Raw genomic sequence first — 16628 nt, 5'->3', positions numbered from 1 at the left:
CAAAAAGGGTGACAAAGTAAGAAGGTGCCAAGCGAAACCACTTACGCACAGTGAGGCCGGCAGCATTTCCATCCTACCTTTGCTGTCGCCATATCAGACGTCTCCATGTTTTCTGCTTGGCCTACCAGTAAATGAGACCATTGAAGGAGAGGGAGAAAAAGGGAGAGTCAAAAAAAGGATGGGGAAGAGAAGACAAACAATTTGACAGACGGATGAGAAAAAGCGAGTCATGTAAGAGCTAGCCCCAAGTTTTCCCTGCTGCCCCCAAACGGGACGGAAAGACATCTCAACCTGATGGCCCCAAATTCATTTCTTGACTCGAGTCTGGCACAAAATCCAGTAATTTGCCAGCCCCCCCAAGTACAATCCCCCAACCCCCTGCTACCACCCCAAATTCTAGCAGCATGCTGAGGAACAGACAGCTCCCTCCTCCCAGCTTCAAGTCTGAGCTCCCGCAGGGGGGATGCAAGCAACCTGTGCCCCCCCTGGGGAAAAGGCCCTACTGCTTCCTCCCTCTCGCTCTGTGGGAAGGGAGAGGGGCACAAAGAGCCCCCCAAGTGGGCGCTTTACAAGTCAGGAGAAAGGCAGGCGGCGAGTGGGTCTGGGCAGTGCAGGGGGCAAGGGAGGAGAGGGCAGTGGGGAAGGAAGAGGCAGCTTCTAGAAGGAAAGCGTGAGAGCAGGACAGCCAGACAGGTGGAAGAGCGATGCCACAAAAAAAAAAATAAGCGTGCCAGAAACAGACCACGTAAAGAGAGATGTGCAGAGAGAACATGTGCAGAGCAAAATGCAAGGAGGAGGTTAGCCATCTGCACCCTACTGAGAACACTCACCTCAGAACAACCCTCAGAAATTACTGGGCCTAAACTAGGAACTCCCTGGAGCACACCCTCAGCTCAGACTGAAACCAGCAGAGCATCCTCCAAGGTAAAGCTGTCCCGGCTTCAAAAAGGCTCCCGGAGCTGCCAAGGCCCTGCCCGGCTGCGGCCGGCCCCGATTGGCGGCGCAGGGTGACTTCACCCAGCCCCATTCATCACCCAGCTTCTCCCTCCCTGCTCCTGCAGGCTCCTCCTGGCTGCTTCCCTCCAGAAACCGAGCCTGGAGCCTGCTCGCCAGCAAGGAGCCGCCGCACGCAACTGGCCGGAGCGCTCTGGCAGAGCGGAGCAGAGCAGACAGACGTGAGCAACCCTGGCCGGGAGGGAGGGAGAGGAGGGTTGGGAAGAGAAAAAAAAAAAAAAAAAAACACTGCAGAGCTCAGTTAAATTAAGAGCCTCAGAGGGCTAGGAACAGCTCTGCTTGAAAGTGCTTATTCATACAGCGGTGCAGCACGGCGTGCTCAGGCACACGGCCGGCACACAGCACAGCACGCACAGACCGGCGGCACCAGCGGATGATCCTCAATGCACCCAACAGTTCACATGTGTTCAAGGGCAGCTACCTGCTTTCTGCAAAACCATACTCATTTCCTTGTCCACACACCCCATAAAGCAGGGTTTTATTAAATTAAGTGTATTACATTCCATGCTGTATTAAATATATACACAAATACTGGTGTATTTCTGGTATTTGTTGCAGTGCATTCACAGTCATCTGCTTGTGAAAAATCAAGGCTGCTACACTTCCTTCACCTTTTTATTTTGCATATTCAAATGTATTGACCCCATTCTTATCAGGGACTTAAACCCCATCTTATGAAAACACCTAGATCATCAACCATAGGATGCAGTAGGATGGTTTTGAAAATTCATTCAAGCATAAACACATTCAGGTCTACCTCTATCCCAAGCATTGCTGTGGGTATAATCCGTCTTCAGCCTGTCCCAACACCATGCACAAAAGAGCACCACCACCTGCATGAGTTTTACTCACTGGGATAAGGATCGTGATCCTTGTCGCTTGGTGAGCACTGGATGGATTTCCAAATCATTCCCACGCTACACCAACGAGAGTAGTACTACAAGTGTACCGCATGCAGTGCAGAGGTACACAAACAGCAGACGCAGACAACCTGCTCTCCAACCCCTCTTTTAGAGAGCCACCAAGTCCCTCGGTGGCAGTTTCCTCCCTCACATGCATTCTGCCAGGTGTACTCATAGCAGCATGACAGAACAGCCTGCCTCGTAAAGGACCTTCAGCAAATCCTAAGCTAGAGAACCAGTAAAGCCCAGCTTCGCATTTCAGAAGAAGCTGAATTTCCATGTTGTGCTCTCTTTACAGCAGCGGCTATAAAATTCCAGCAGGGTGTAATAGCTCATGAACTTAACAGCAAACAGGAAATGTCTCCTGAGGAAGTCCGCTTTTCGGAAGCGAGCGACACAGTATGACACACTCAAGGGCTGGGTAAGAATCCAAAGCTTTATGAACAGCTACAGCAATAGCGTCATATTAGTTTGGGGTATGCGCTTGTAATTGCCTCATTAAAGCTATCTTACAAATTGGAAATGGTTGCTTGTCAGCGGCACTACCTGCAAGTGTCACTGCCCAGCCTCACACAGCCACCGGGACATCCCTGGACAAACACACCATCGGGGCTTTGCTACTGCCCAGGAATCACAGCCCCAGCTTCATGCTAACCAGAGATCCAGCAAATAACGGAAAAAGTTACTTATTCACGTAACCACACAATGGAAACGTCAGTTGGCTCGAAAACCTGTGACCTGCAGGCACAGAGACCAGCACGCTGCCCCGAGGGGCACTATGGTTTGATTCTGCCATGTGGCAAGAAAAGATCTGCAGGAGCTGGGGGCAGCAGGCAAAAACTGCGCCTCTGGGGAATGTGCAAGCAAGACAAAACCTGATAGCGACAGGACTAGCGGGATGACAAACTAGAGGAAAATCAGCAGTGTTAAGTGGAGAGAGAACAGCTATGAAGAATGGCAGAATGTAAGGAAGAGGTAGTTTAACTGTTAAGCACCTTAGTGGAGAGGTACAGATCCCCAGGAAAATGTGCCAGATGGATAAATTCTTGAGTCCTTCCTGAAGTCAGCAGTGTCATGCAGCCCTACAGCCTCTGTTGTCAGATGCAATCACAGCATCCGCAAGCTAGGGCACACCTCCATTTCCCAGGGAAAAATCTCAGAAGGGACTCTTTCTTTGCTGCAGCAGCTGGGAAGTCACGTGAGACTTCATTCCCAGAAATAAAATATGCATTTCACACTCCAGGCATCATGGGAGCTGTAGTCACACTGTACAGAACAGAAAGAGCATGTAGCAAGTAAGCCACTTCTTTCTGTGCCATGAGTAGTTTGCTATGGCATGCAGATTATGTCTTCAGGTCCTGGAAAGGAGAGCAAGGCAGAAGAGCATCACAGCAGAAGAGAGAGCTTTGGCTAACCCAGAAGAGAAGACCAGAGAGAAGCTCCTCTATCAAAAGGTGAAAAGAGAAAAATTCCCTAGAGAGATCAGCAGCATCAGAAAGATGGAGAAACTGGGATGATTCGTATTGCTACTGCTTCTTTCTTGAGCAATACTATAACAAAAGAGGGCTGCTGCTTTCATACAACGCCTTCTGGATCTTTTTCCCCTCATTGTCTCGTGTTTGAGCTCAGCCTTCCATTTACGCGAGATGGTGCAATAACCTTTCCCACCCCCAAAAGAGGCTCATTCACTGTGGAAAGGGGCAGGCTAACAACAGCAAGTTTTATGACTCATGGCACATTTCATATGCCACGAAAGCCCTCCTTCATTTGCATTTGTCAGGAAGTTAAAAGCCACCTTCTAATTTTACTTTCCATCATGAGTTAACATGCAGCCACCAAGGAGAAGGCACTAAGGCTGCACTAGCTTGGACAGAAACACTATGGGCTGACCATCTCCCTTTTCATTAAGTCCAGATATTCTGACTAACAATCTGCTCCCTCAAAATCAGAGAACTTCAGGGTGTCCAACAGGCAAGACACTTTGGATCCTGAATAAAAAAATCTTTCAAGTACAGTGAGCTAAATCTTTAAATATGGTATAAACTTGAGCCTTTGGGCTGGCACTGCTTAAAGGATAATCCACAGAGGCACATAGGTAGCACACTGGAGAAACAAAGCCTTTATCTTATCTGCACCCATGCAACATCTAATGCAATATCCTCTCCTGGATAAAAAATTAACCCCAGGTGTTTCGGGTAAACAGTGAGAAATCTTGTGGCAGGCACCACAATATTTTGGCTTTAACAATGAAAACCTACAAGAACGATGGAAATCATGAGAGAAAAAGAAGAATAAAGGTCCTAGATTCCTCTTATTTCTGAAGCCTGAGAGAGAAGATCAGAGAAAGAAGCTTGAGCAGTGGCTCGAGACTCAGGTCCTGGACAAAAGCCTCTGGTTTGCAGACAGAGGCATCTCAGCCCTGCAGCAGCAGCCTCCTGCAGCCCCAGCGCACGCTCCTACATGTTAGAGATCTTCCAGTAGTTGCAGCAACAGGGTGGAACAGAGGATGATGGGTTGCAACTAGGAAAGCCATACAGAGGATGACTTATCTCGCTGCGTCACATCCCACCAAGTACCACACACCCCTCATTGGGTAACCCGGAATAAAGAGTCGGAGTTTGAGGGCACGGGTGCATGGCAGGTGCCGCACAGGTAAAGCAACGGCCCATGAGGCTCCCATAAGGGAGTCTGAACATTTACACGGCTAAGCCTAAAGCGAGGATCCTTTTCCACAGCAGAGAAATGCTACCACCTTACAATGCCCGGAACTCCGACAGACCTATACCCCTCCAGCAAGGCCCATGCAACTGCCATTTAAAGAAAAAGGTAAAGGGGGAGAGAGAGCAGCTAACAGCACACCACAACTGAAGATTTGGGGTGGGGTGCTTCAGAGGGAAGGCAGAACAAACAGCGGAAAGGGCTTAAGGAGAAAATTTAGGTCAAACTTGCAGGAGCAAAGGAGAAAAGCAGAGGTCTAGCAGGGGGGCTCAAGGGCAGCCCTTGGCGAGTACAGATTGTAACACCTGACCTTGTTACGACGCATGGCGCGGCGGGGAGACGCATGCTGCCATCTTATCACCGAAATGCACAACAAATACTCTGCAAAGGCCAAGAAAGAAATGGATGGGAAGATAAACGAGGAAAGAGGAGAGGGAAAAGAAGAAATGCAGAGGTCACAGTGAGCACTCACACGGTTACAGTCATCTGCAGAAAGAGGGAAGTCTGTCCAAGTGCCAACGTGCTCCCCAGCAACCTGAGAAAGTTGCTTCAGCAGCGAGGGAGCAGAACGCTCTTGAGTCAAAAGATGGAATCCCAGCTTGTTTACACACGCGAGGGAGTTTTGGGGAGAAAGCAGCACCGAGAGGTGACCTCAGAGTCCACCGTGGAAAGATGTAATGTCACCATTAAGACGGTTCTGGGATGGCTCCTACTGCTGTTACTCTGCAGTTTGGCCCCAAAGGGAAGCAGCAGTGACTTGGCTGATGAGAAGGCAGAGCGATGGAGAAATCTCCAAAGAGCTTGCTCTGCGCAAGAGGCACAGGTTTCCTTTCTCTGCTCTCAGATTTCTTCTATCACAGGCGATTCAGTTTTAAAGGCACAGCTGCCTGCAAGGCTCTGCTGAATTTGCAGCTGCTATGGGATAAGGTGTACAAATCTGGGAGAATAAAGAAGGATTCTCTAAAAGAATTTGAGGTTGTTAATAGCCAGAATGAAATCCTTGTGTCCAGAATTAACCAGCCAGAGTTTCTCTTGAACCAGACTGTTTGCTCCCAGGTATAAATTAACACCAGTTAACCCATGGTTCCCAGAACGTGTGGAGAAAAACCGGTTCAAAGATCAGCAGCACTACCAGATTTCTTCCCAGTAAGAAACACGGGTGTTGAGCTCAGATGAAAGCCAGAGGCTGGTTTGCAGAGGCAACATCCCTAAAAGGATGCTCCAAGCCCACCTGGTCCATTACAAGGAGCCCTCCTGCTCTTCGCCTTTTCTGCCAGGACAGCCAGGGCTCTGATCCACTGCTAAAAAGCAGCAGCTTGTGCAGCTGTCGGACCTGCAGCCACCACAGGGCACCTGGACACTTTCTGCTTGCAGACGAAGGTGCCCCCTTCTCCCACCAAATGGGCGCTGGTTAACACTTCTTCCCACACAGCACTCTGCTGAATGGACATAGGATCTCAGGGCAGAGAGGAAGTGTGTAAAAAGAGGCAGGTAAAATCCAAAGCTGCAGGAACATCTCTCTGTAAGATATATGACACTTAACTACCTCTTCCTTACATTATGGAGTTATTATTTAGTGGACTGTGTTTCCAAACAGCATCTTATTTCCAACATTCATCGAACACAGCAAGAATTGAGTACATACTTACCATCAGCACAGAACTCCCCCCCAGCCCCCGTGTTGTTTCTGGTGCTTTATTTTGTATTATAACTCATTTTAAATGCTCGGTATTTCCCCATTTAGACAGCCAACTATAAAGTGTAAAGATGCACATATTTTCCAAGGTAAATATTGCAAAAACTTGCATGTACTAAAGACAAATAGCACTAAAAGCATGGAAGAGGCCACGATAAAGTGTTTGTGCTGACTGTAAAGTTACGAAAAAGCTGATTTGTTCAGGGACACACACACAGAGCAATCTGTACAAGAGATAGCACTATCTTAGGAGAGTAGCAGGACGTTTCACCAAGCAAATCCAAAAGAACCTTAATTCCCAGTTCTGGTAAGTGCCCTTAGATTTTGGGGGAACTTCTGTCTGTACAGAAAAATACCCTGCACTGAGCAGTTTCAGAAACAGCTGACGACTGCGCTGTAAACAAGGGCCTAGAAAGGTCTCTATAAGGGCACAAACATATGCATTCAAGCTGAAAAAGAGCTGATCCCAGATCCCCTTCCAGGGCTCGTGGTCTGCTGGAGTCTCAGGGGAGGCTGAGGCAGCAGCATCCCTGTTCACCAGCACCTCCTCCTCCAGCTGCAGTCCAAAGCCCAGGCAGAAGGGTTAGCCTCCCCTCGCGCATCCAGCCTCCCCGAGCAATCGCTCAAAGACAGGGCTGTGAACAGCAACGCCAGTTCTGATTTCGATGTATACGGTAGTCCCAGATTCTCTAAAAACTGAACTGGGAAGAGAAATAGAAAAAGATTTTTAAATGCCTTCCATTTCTGCCCTTTGACGTGTGTCAGTCCTGTCTGCCAATTTACTGGCTCAACAGATGGGTTTTAACCTGCTTATCCCTTCAACACTTCCCCCAGCTATTCACTTGAGTATTTATCTTCTTTTCTATGCCTACTGCACATCAAACAAGTCACTACCAATCAGGAGAGTAGGACCTGAAGAGCTGTACACCATCCTTTTTTTTTAAAAAAAAACAAAAAACACCTTTGTTTTACTGCACAGTATCGATCAGTCAGCCACACCACAAAACAGAAGCAACACCATATTTTCAGATCTTTTATCTGCAGCTGGGGTGCCAGGCATGCTCACAACAGGACTCATAGATACGCTGTGGTTTCTGATGACATCTCGGTTAAAATGTTTCCTGCATGAAGGAAGGTGGCTTTCTCCCACTGCGAGACAGAGGTATTGCCCGCATGGTGTTCTTCTGGAGGAAACCTTGCACTAACTTTCAGCACCAGTTCATTTCTACACATTAAAGAGATCAGATCACTGGTGCAGTTAGAGCTCCCATACCATGTTTGGGTACATGCAATATAATTCAAGGACAAATACAGCTCCTAGATTCATCCCAGGCCATGCCCCAGTTTAAAATGGCATCTATACATCAAAAGGGATGTGTTCTGCAACTTAGGAACCTCCAGCCTATAGATGTGAAGTCTAGTTCTGGTTGTACAGCAGTCACTCCCCACGTCACTGCATAAAGCTGGCCAAACACTATCTGAATTTAGCAGCAGGCTCCCTCAAAAAGCATCACTCCTCTGCATCTTTCAAAAGCCTAGCTCCGTCTGGAAGAGGCTAAAATCAATTAAGTCCTCTGAGACCCTCTGATGGCTGATTTTAGAGCAGTATTGAAGTTTTAGTACTGCAACAGAAGTTCGCAAGGGCTCTGAGGCACAGCACACGCTTTGCTGTAAGGTGAATCCACGCAAGGGGTCAGCAGCTGACAGCACGCTGCACAAAAGCCTGCGGACAAGGGCCAAGGAGGCTTACACAGAGAGCAGGCGGCCTGTGAAAGGAGATGGTTTACAGCCCTGCACCCCAGCCTCCTGCTGCCTTCGTTCCCACTTCTCCACACGCCTCAAGCTAACAGCTGCCACACTGACAATCCCAATGCTCCCCGAGGACGCAGAGCTGATGGGGTGACCGTTACCTAAGGTCTGCAAGTGAAATACTTACACAGCTGAGCCCTCTGCTCTTGGTAACAGGAAGGAAGGCTGCGCAGAGTCTGCCCAGGGCCTCAGATAAGGAAAAAAAGGGACAGTGAAACGAGTCCTCTCCTCCTCCTCATGTTCCCGAGCATCACGAGCTAGCAATGCAGCCACATGAGGCCTGCCAGACCTCCTCTGCGTTCAGTGAGATCTGCAAGGCACACTGAGGTTTATCAATGATAACGCCAGTTCAGCAGACACAGAACTGATCAGGAAATGGAAAAGCGAGATCTGAATCCTGCTTTGCCCTGCTGTTACATCTGTTGTAAGACCATGCCTTCTCCTGCAGCTGTTACTGACCTGCGTGGAGGTTCTCCCTCTAAAACCTCTATGTCAGAGCCAACTTTTCGGAAGGGAGCAGGCAGGTATTTTGCCATGACTGCTTGGAGCAGAGGGCTGAATTAAGAATGGTTTATTTTTGGTGATGGAGGGGATTTGCACAATCTATTCTACTTATCTGCACAAAAACTATTCATGGTATCAATTAAACTGCCTCTCACCAGTGGCTATCAGCTAATGCCCACAGGCATGATATTACATTACTACAGAAAGCATAAAATAACCCTGTTCTCAAGCTTGCCAATAGCTTTGAACTCAAAGCTCCAGACTCGCATGCTGAGCAACAGCAACAACAAAGTGCATGAGCACGAGCACACCAATTAATCCTGCAAGGTCTCCTCCTTGCCTCTGGCCCCAGTAAGAGGAGCAGGAGAGGTATCTGTCCCTCCACACCCCTCAGTCACAGAGAAGGGAAGCACAGGGGCTAATACCCTTGCTTTGAAATCGCAAAGCACTTTTAGTTCAGTCTCCTTAAGACTAAAGAACAAGAGTAGAAGAGATAGCGAGTGGAGCACAACTTTGATGAATCAAATCCGATACTGACTTTCAATGAAGAGAGCACCCTTATCTCCACTGACAGAAGTCGACTGAGGATTTTAGGGAAAAGGGATGAGACTTTCTCCCTGACGGCTCAACCCTCTTACATGGCAGACCCACTGAGCTGGGATGCCAGGTGCGAAAGACGACTCCCAGTTGAACACAAAGACAAAATTCATCTTATTCCAGCAGCTTGTTAGCAGCCTGCCTTATCCAACAGAGCCGGATCCAGGCAGACTCTAATTAACAACAGCCCATCTTCAAAAGGAACAATGCTGGCGTATGAGGAACACTGCAGGTGCTATTTCCATTCACAACAGCTCCGCTGACAGTAGCGAATCTGGCAATCCGAGTGGAGGAGAGCTGCTCTCAAACTGTTCTTCTGTCTTCTACAGCCGAGAGCCAATGCTGGGGCTCAGGAAGCAGCAGCAATTAGGAAGAGGGAAGACACTAGCTCTGACCCTAAATATTAACCATCTTTCCTATGTAACAAAGAAGTTTAGTGCCATTCTGGTTAAACTCCTCCAAAGTTAGTCCATTTAATGTTAAATCCAGCTGACTAAGGAACATTTAAGGGAAGTATGGATTTTAATCTCGCTCCAAAGTTACTGCAAGAGCATCAGGGTTCTGATCTGGGACACTCTGGAAGCTCAGCCTGAGCTCTTCTCCACAACAGGATGTTTAGCACCACTTTTGAAAACCTCCCTAAAGATCATGCGCTTGAATCCACCCCTGATGAATAATAGTTATTCAGGTGTTTAATATTAGGACACTCACTGCCAAGGGAAGTAGCTAACTTTGCTGTGCCTCCACTTGCAAGTAAATGGGCACACAGTACGTTAATACCAGCTTCTCTTCATGTCAAGGGGAAAAGGGACGCAGGCTAGGAAGATGCAGCATAAGCAAGTCACGGGTCCATTGCTAAAATACAGAACTCCTACTGACTTCTTAAACACCCCAAGGATGTAACTGTGGCACAAACACTTTCAAAGTCTGACCTCCTTTCAGATCTTCACACAACTTCTTGGAAATCCAGTCAGGAGGCAGAATTTCTAAAACTTGTCTATGTCTTGAGCCATTCCCTAATCTTTTTGCAAGCTCTCGCAAATTTTGATCCATTGTTTGAGAAACACTTAGTAGCTTATGCAAAGGAAAGCAAAGGAAAAACAAGCCCCACAGCCCTGGAATTATCAGAGCAAGATACTGTGCACACTGGGGGGCTAATTAAGCTACAATCAAGATGTAGGGCATCTTAAAACAAAACATCGTAAGACTAGCTGTTCCCCATTTCCTCCATTTTGATATGATCACTGTAAACTGCTACCTGCTTCTCTCCTCTCCTTTTCATGTCCTACTGCTTTCTGTCCCCGTACTTTCCACAATCCTCTTTTGACCTTATCAGTGTGTCTCCTCCTCAGACTGTGTATGAGGCTGAGGACTGATTTTCCCTCCAGCTCAGTAGCTTAATATTTACTCTTAATTAAAACTCCCTGTGTCCTAAACCTGATAGGTACTTCAACATCATGACAAAGAACAAGCCCTTGGTTCAAGCAGAAGCAGGCTCATGACCTTAGACTTCATTCAGATGAAAGCTCAAGGCAATTCATACATAACCTTGTCTTGTTACAGTGACTGCTAACTGTGTATGTGCACAGATTTCACCCAAGTCTCTGGCTGTCTACATCCCAACCCTGCCCACTCTTTGAATTAGTTTAAGTCAAGCAGCTACTGCAAGCACAATTATTTGGACACCAACTCAGCTCCACTGCTTATCTTCATACTCGTGTGGTTGGGGTGTTTCAGCATCTGAGCAACCCACAGACTTAACTCACCATCTTTCTTATCTGTTTTCCTGAGGTTAGAAAAGAACCGTCCTCCTCATTTCACAGACAGAACGTGAAACGATTCACCCAAGCTCACACAGACAGCAGGCAGCTGAGCCCTGAGTCCAGGCAAAAATCCAGCTCTCCTTCTAGCCTGCCTCTTTGCCCTTACGTGGCTCTAAAAATACCTGCACAGCGTTTATTTACCCCAAGACAAAATAAAAGCTGTATAGGCTCCCTGTCAGCATAAACAATCAGGTATGATAGACATATGACAACTTACGTGACTTTGCAGAAGGCCAGCTTTTTCCTCAGAGAAGATACACGCAAGTGGCAGACCTGCTTCACCGCGGTGCTGCAGGACACCTTGTCCGGGCACGGGTTCTGGACCATGGCCGTACTTCGCACTGCACCAGCCAACAGCAGCGCTCACACCTCAAGGAACACAAGTGCTAGGGAGCACCGAGCGCATCTGCCAGCAGAACAAAACTGAGTCTTCTCCGAAAGAGCCTGAGGGTTGGAGCACGACCTTTGGAAGTCCATCACTGAGCAGTTAACCCCACTAGCAGCATTCCCTGGTACTATCTTTTACAGGAAGAGCACGCAGTTAAGATCTTGGCTATGCCTAGTCTAGATGTCAGCCATCCTCAGCTATGTATTCCTCTCCATATATATTTTTTTAAAATCTCAGAGTCAACATAGCAACTCAGCATCCCTTTATTTGGGCTGGGGTAGCTTTCAGCACTTTTCCGGACGTACCGAAGTGGGTGCAGATCTTTGCTCGCTCTGCTCTGATCCTTCCAGTGCAGCACAGACTCCTGCCTGCGACACCAGGGGCAGCATGCCAAGAGAAGGTGCACCCTTTGGTATACACCACACGATTTCTTGCCGTCTCCTCTTCTGCTCAGCTTTTACCACAACTCACAGGACTGCTGAAACCCTTGTTATTTTTACTTACAGCTTCTGTACGGTAAGTCAATGAAACAAGCACAGGGAACTGCCTGTAGGTCTTTACCATTTCAACTGAGAGGAGAACTTGAAACCTGTGGTTGGAGGACACATTGTTACTGGTCAAAATACTACCACATAAGGGCAGTGAGAAAGTACCTCCTCATTCGTTTGTAAAAGCCTGGCAGCTTCAAGATGCTTCAGAAATAACCTTCAACTTTGCTAGTAGGAACAGCAAGCACTCAAAGATTTCATTAGCCTACTTCACGTCTTACAGGAAAATCAAAATTCACTACCAGAGACTTTCTTGTCAAGTTTCACAAACAAGAGTCACTGCTACCCAAAGAAGCTGTACCAGCAAAGCTTGATGCAATTATTTTGGCAAAAGAAAAAGAGATAAAGGCAATTTACTTGCCTTCATATAGGTCATTTTAGGATCAGTATTTTCCATGAAACCAAACCGACTTGAAATTTAATCTGGGCAGCGAGCACGTTGCAGGTCCCCTGATAACAGAGAGGTCAGCATGCTCTTTACCACCCTGGCTCTACATACATAGGTCTGAGCTCCGACAGCGCTCCCGCTGAAGCATCTCTTCCAGACACTAAGATGCTCTCGGCACCAGTTTAAAGGCTCTCTTTTAAGTCTACATGTGAAACCTGCAGCACTTCCAAATGATTCCCATCTTCCTATGTCCAGAAAACCTTCATCAGAGTATTAATGAAGCCTAACCTTGTTTAACCTACGGAGTCCAAAATCAAATATAACAGCATGCGTTACACAGAGAAAGCCCAGGTATAATCTAAGTGTCCATCTGCTTTGCTGTCAGATTCTTTATTTACTGGTTGCAAACATCGCTCCCCACTAGTCAATTATGCCAGGCTCCACAGCACCAGAGAGACTGATAATTGGAGCAAAACATATGGAAGAAAAGGTTAGCTGCAACTACCAAGTGCTAATTCAGAGCCAAACTCTGTTGGGATATTAATTAGCTCTTCAGGGTCAGGATGTTCTCTCAAGTGAGTCAATTCCTCAGATGCCTCCTCAGCTGCTATTCAGTTCTTACTCAGTCCATTGGCCTCTGACATCACAGTGGGGAGTCTGAGTTCGGTAAGAGTTTACCCTCCTAGAGTCAGTCAGAAAAACCTTCGACCTCAGAGACAGCTTGTGAGGAATAACTGAGTAACAGAGCCGAAACAAAGCTCTTCTCTGACTATGCCACAATACGAGCACACAGAGCAGAAGCCACATTCAGATGCTTCTCATAATCCACTACGCAGCAGCTGTGATCCACAGTCACAACATTAAGGAAAATGCAACAACTCCCCTGTGCAATGCAGTAACAAAATAACATGAATTTCAGAAACTGAATATGAGACCAAACACTGGGCCCAAAGGTGTTATTAAGGAAAAAGGCCTGCAGGAGCTGGCCCTGGACAGAAAGGTGATTGCAGTTCAGGGCTCATAATTCATGCACAGCAGAAGAAAAAGTGGTTTCGGGCTCACAAGATGAACTGCAAGATAGAGCAAAACTCTTAATAATCATATAGCCCTCAGCAAAGCAACAATAAATCACACACAAAAATAAGCATTCGTTTTTCAACAGCTTTTGTGCCAACACTGCAGTTTAAAGTAGTCATTAATCAACCCTAAGTACAAGAAACTTAAGTTTCTTCTCAAACTTCACAGCAGTTTTTACCAAGCTGCTAGAAATGAGCTGTAAACACCTGGGGACTGTCCCCACACATCACATGTAAAATACAGCAGCCAGTCTCAATATTGTAACTTGGTAGGGACAAGAATTACATACAAAATTTCACTTGTACACTCAAGGATCAGAGCTGCTAATGATCGATACACAGGGGATTTGATGAAGCTTTCTACATCAGCTAAAGTTTCAGGGAATGAATCTGAGAATGAGCCTGAGAATAAAATTCAGGCTACATCATGGGCTGGATGAGTTTGTCCTGAGTTCTACTTTTAAGTACATGGAAAAAATATGTCTTTTTTAGACATTGATAAGACCGATTAAGTCATGCTTTTTTAGGCATGTGACATTTCTGGTAAAATAACTGAGAAACGGAGGGAAAATGAGGTCTCAGGCAGCCCGGCCCATCTGATTTTACTGAGTGGTTCCAGGAATTTCCCCCAGTTGAGCATGAACAGACTTACCTGTCGTCACGCATGTGAGGGCTCAGGAATCGAGACGAGTCATCATCGTGGCTGCTTTGCTGGCTGCTCTGCTGACTGCTGCAATAGAAAAAAGAAGCAATTAAGACAGATTTTGGTAAGTCCCTATCAAACATTTTGATTTTAAAGCCAGAACAAGAAAAAACACAAGCTTCATTCTTCATATATTTAGAGATGTAAAGAAAAATATAAGGAAGTAAGCTCATATCTGACATACAACAGGAGTCACTGGTTAGAAGCCTCTTACTCCCACTCAGTCATGCTTTTCTATGAACTTTCAGATACAGAAGTAACCTTGCACATTGTCTACAAAGTGTTTCATCACACCACCCCGCAATGGTTTCATACAGCTTAACGTTCAACTACCAAACCACTATCTGTTCATATACCCCCGCTTCCGGACAGCAAGACAAAAGAGCAGTTAAAGGGAACTCTTTTTAAGGATGAAGCAGCCAGAAGTGGTCACCACCAAATTTCCAGTGGAGAGTTGCATGCTGAGCCCACAAGATGTCACTCTTCGCCTTTAAATGGGTAATTTGGGGGTGTTTCTTTTTTATTTTTTTTAAATCCATTGTATGATGTTGGCTTTATTCCCCCCTAGCAGCCTCTGCCTGCTCCAGGGACTCATCAGCGTTCCTGCTTCTCACTTCCATAGCTTCATGTTTCTTCGCAAGAGCTTTCCTTCTGAGCCCTCGACAGGTCTGATTCTGCCTTCAGATACCAGACTGCAGCACAACGCAGATGTTCCTGGGGCATCCTTAATCTGCACAGCCTGGGTACCCTGCCTATGGAGCCATGGCAACACAGCTTCAGCACAAACTGTCCAGCCCCACCTGGGACACTGGATGCATTTGCCTGAACACACACCATGCTAAAACACTCTGCGTTCGCTGCTGGAAGAACCCAAGCAGCTCAAATAAAACCAGTTCAGGTATACAGATGCATGCTGCGATCACAGCTTCTACTGCAGCGTAGACAAATCTATGTAATACATTGCGCATCACATACAGACTGCCCAAAGGCACAGAAGCAGTTTCAAAAAGGCCCAAATTGCATCTTTTCTTCTTAGAAAGCATTAATCCTCAAGAAGACCTACTTTTGGGTGAAACAGCACTAAAACACCATAGTGAGATTTTTCTGTCAAGTCTACTTGTTCTTTTCTTCTCTGTCTCTCTTCAGATTAATTCATCCCCAAAAAAACATTTATTTTTCTTCTTTACATGTACTCTGTGCTTGCACGAAGAAATTGTTACAGCTCCTCTTACCTATATCTACTCAGGCATTTCAACTCAACTACAGTACAGAAAGGATACCTGAAATGATAATTTTATTTAAGTCAATATCTTTATTAAGTCCTATGTAAAAAAGTACTACTTTTGCCACCACAGAAATTAACAGAGAAAAGTGTGAAGAGGTTTAGAAGTTTATCTACAATTGTCTTGGTACTTCCAAGGCATGAAGAAACCACTAAGCAGACAGAACAGGAACTAGAACCAGAAACTACGTCAGTGGAAGACGAGAGCTACGTCCTCAGGTATTAAACAGCATTGCTTCAGCAAAACTGTATAAGAATACAGTGGCTTGTTAGAGCCTTTTTTTTTTTTTTTTTTTTAAAAGGGATCTAACCACCCAACCCCCTCCAGCCCCATCTTTTTCTTCACAGAGCAAAAGCATCCTTCTGAGTAGTTTGTGGTCTTGAGAGACTATTCATGAGGTGGGTGGGAAAGGCCTGTCTCTTCTCCTTGAAGATCCGGGGACTATTCCTATAACTACTTGTCAATTCATAAATAGAAAACCTCTCACAAAACTTTGTCACTTCAGTTTTGATTAAGCAGATAAAAGAAGCTTACCAAAAGAGTCCCAATGTAACACAGCCCAACTACAGCTCCTGGAGTGCTGGGAATCCCACTTGCAACTTTACTCTCAGACAGTTATACAAGATGTACCTTAGACCTTTCCATGCTCACCCAACCGTCATTAAATGCCTTGTTCAGACAGCCCTTCAAACCAAGGGTTAAAATTTAATGGAATACAGATGTCACAACACAGTGCAGTACAACACCTTGCCCCCTTCCCTTATCACTCGTGAATGCTCAAGACTAGAAATTAAAGAAACTCACACCAGAAGGAGATCAGTTCTTCCCCCTCCTACTTCACTGCAGGAGTGTTTTGCATGAAAGCTTTCCACAAGTTTGTGAGCTCTTCACGCAGAGAAAAAATCATTTCAATGTTTTGATTACTAGACAGTGCAGCTGTTAAACCCCCTAAAAAGTACAGAGCACTTGAAATGCAGAGCTATTGTTTCATTACACTTTTCAGTCCATTGCAAGTTAACCTGCTTTTAAGACGATAGTGTTCCTCTGAGGTGGCGGAACAGCAAATTGCTGCTCTTACCTTGGCTATAATTATAAGGGGATAAGAGAGGTGTGATTTGTATTGAGAAGTAATACGGGGGAAAGCTTTACATACAGATGTTGAGATTTTGTATTTACAGA

The 16628-nt window shown here is 46.2% G+C and overlaps 1 protein-coding gene across 21 annotated transcripts in view; it reads right to left on the bottom strand.

The window, feature by feature from the left end:
• The window catches only part of GRAMD1B (GRAM domain containing 1B), a 164043-nt gene that overhangs the window by 72529 nt on the left and 74886 nt on the right, over positions 1–16628 (bottom strand). For 11 of the 21 annotated variants that reach the window (XM_080568047.1, XM_080568066.1, XM_080568038.1 and 8 more), the window contains one exon: positions 14116–14193. In XM_080568047.1, the coding sequence (XP_080424173.1) occupies positions 14116–14193 (78 nt within the window). Of the gene's footprint in view, positions 1–45; positions 122–830; positions 1669–2911; positions 3057–14115; positions 14194–15983; positions 16052–16628 lie in introns of those variants that run through there. The other 10 variants (XM_080568057.1, XM_080568056.1, XM_080568058.1 and 7 more) reach the window with 8 other exon arrangements.

Source organism: Anser brachyrhynchus, assembly GCF_964034855.1.
Source record: "Anser brachyrhynchus genome assembly, chromosome: 25".
Lineage (NCBI taxonomy): Eukaryota > Metazoa > Chordata > Aves > Anseriformes > Anatidae > Anser > Anser brachyrhynchus.
The sequence above is the reverse complement of the archived record's forward strand: the minus strand, read 5'-3'. Positions and strand labels throughout refer to the sequence as shown.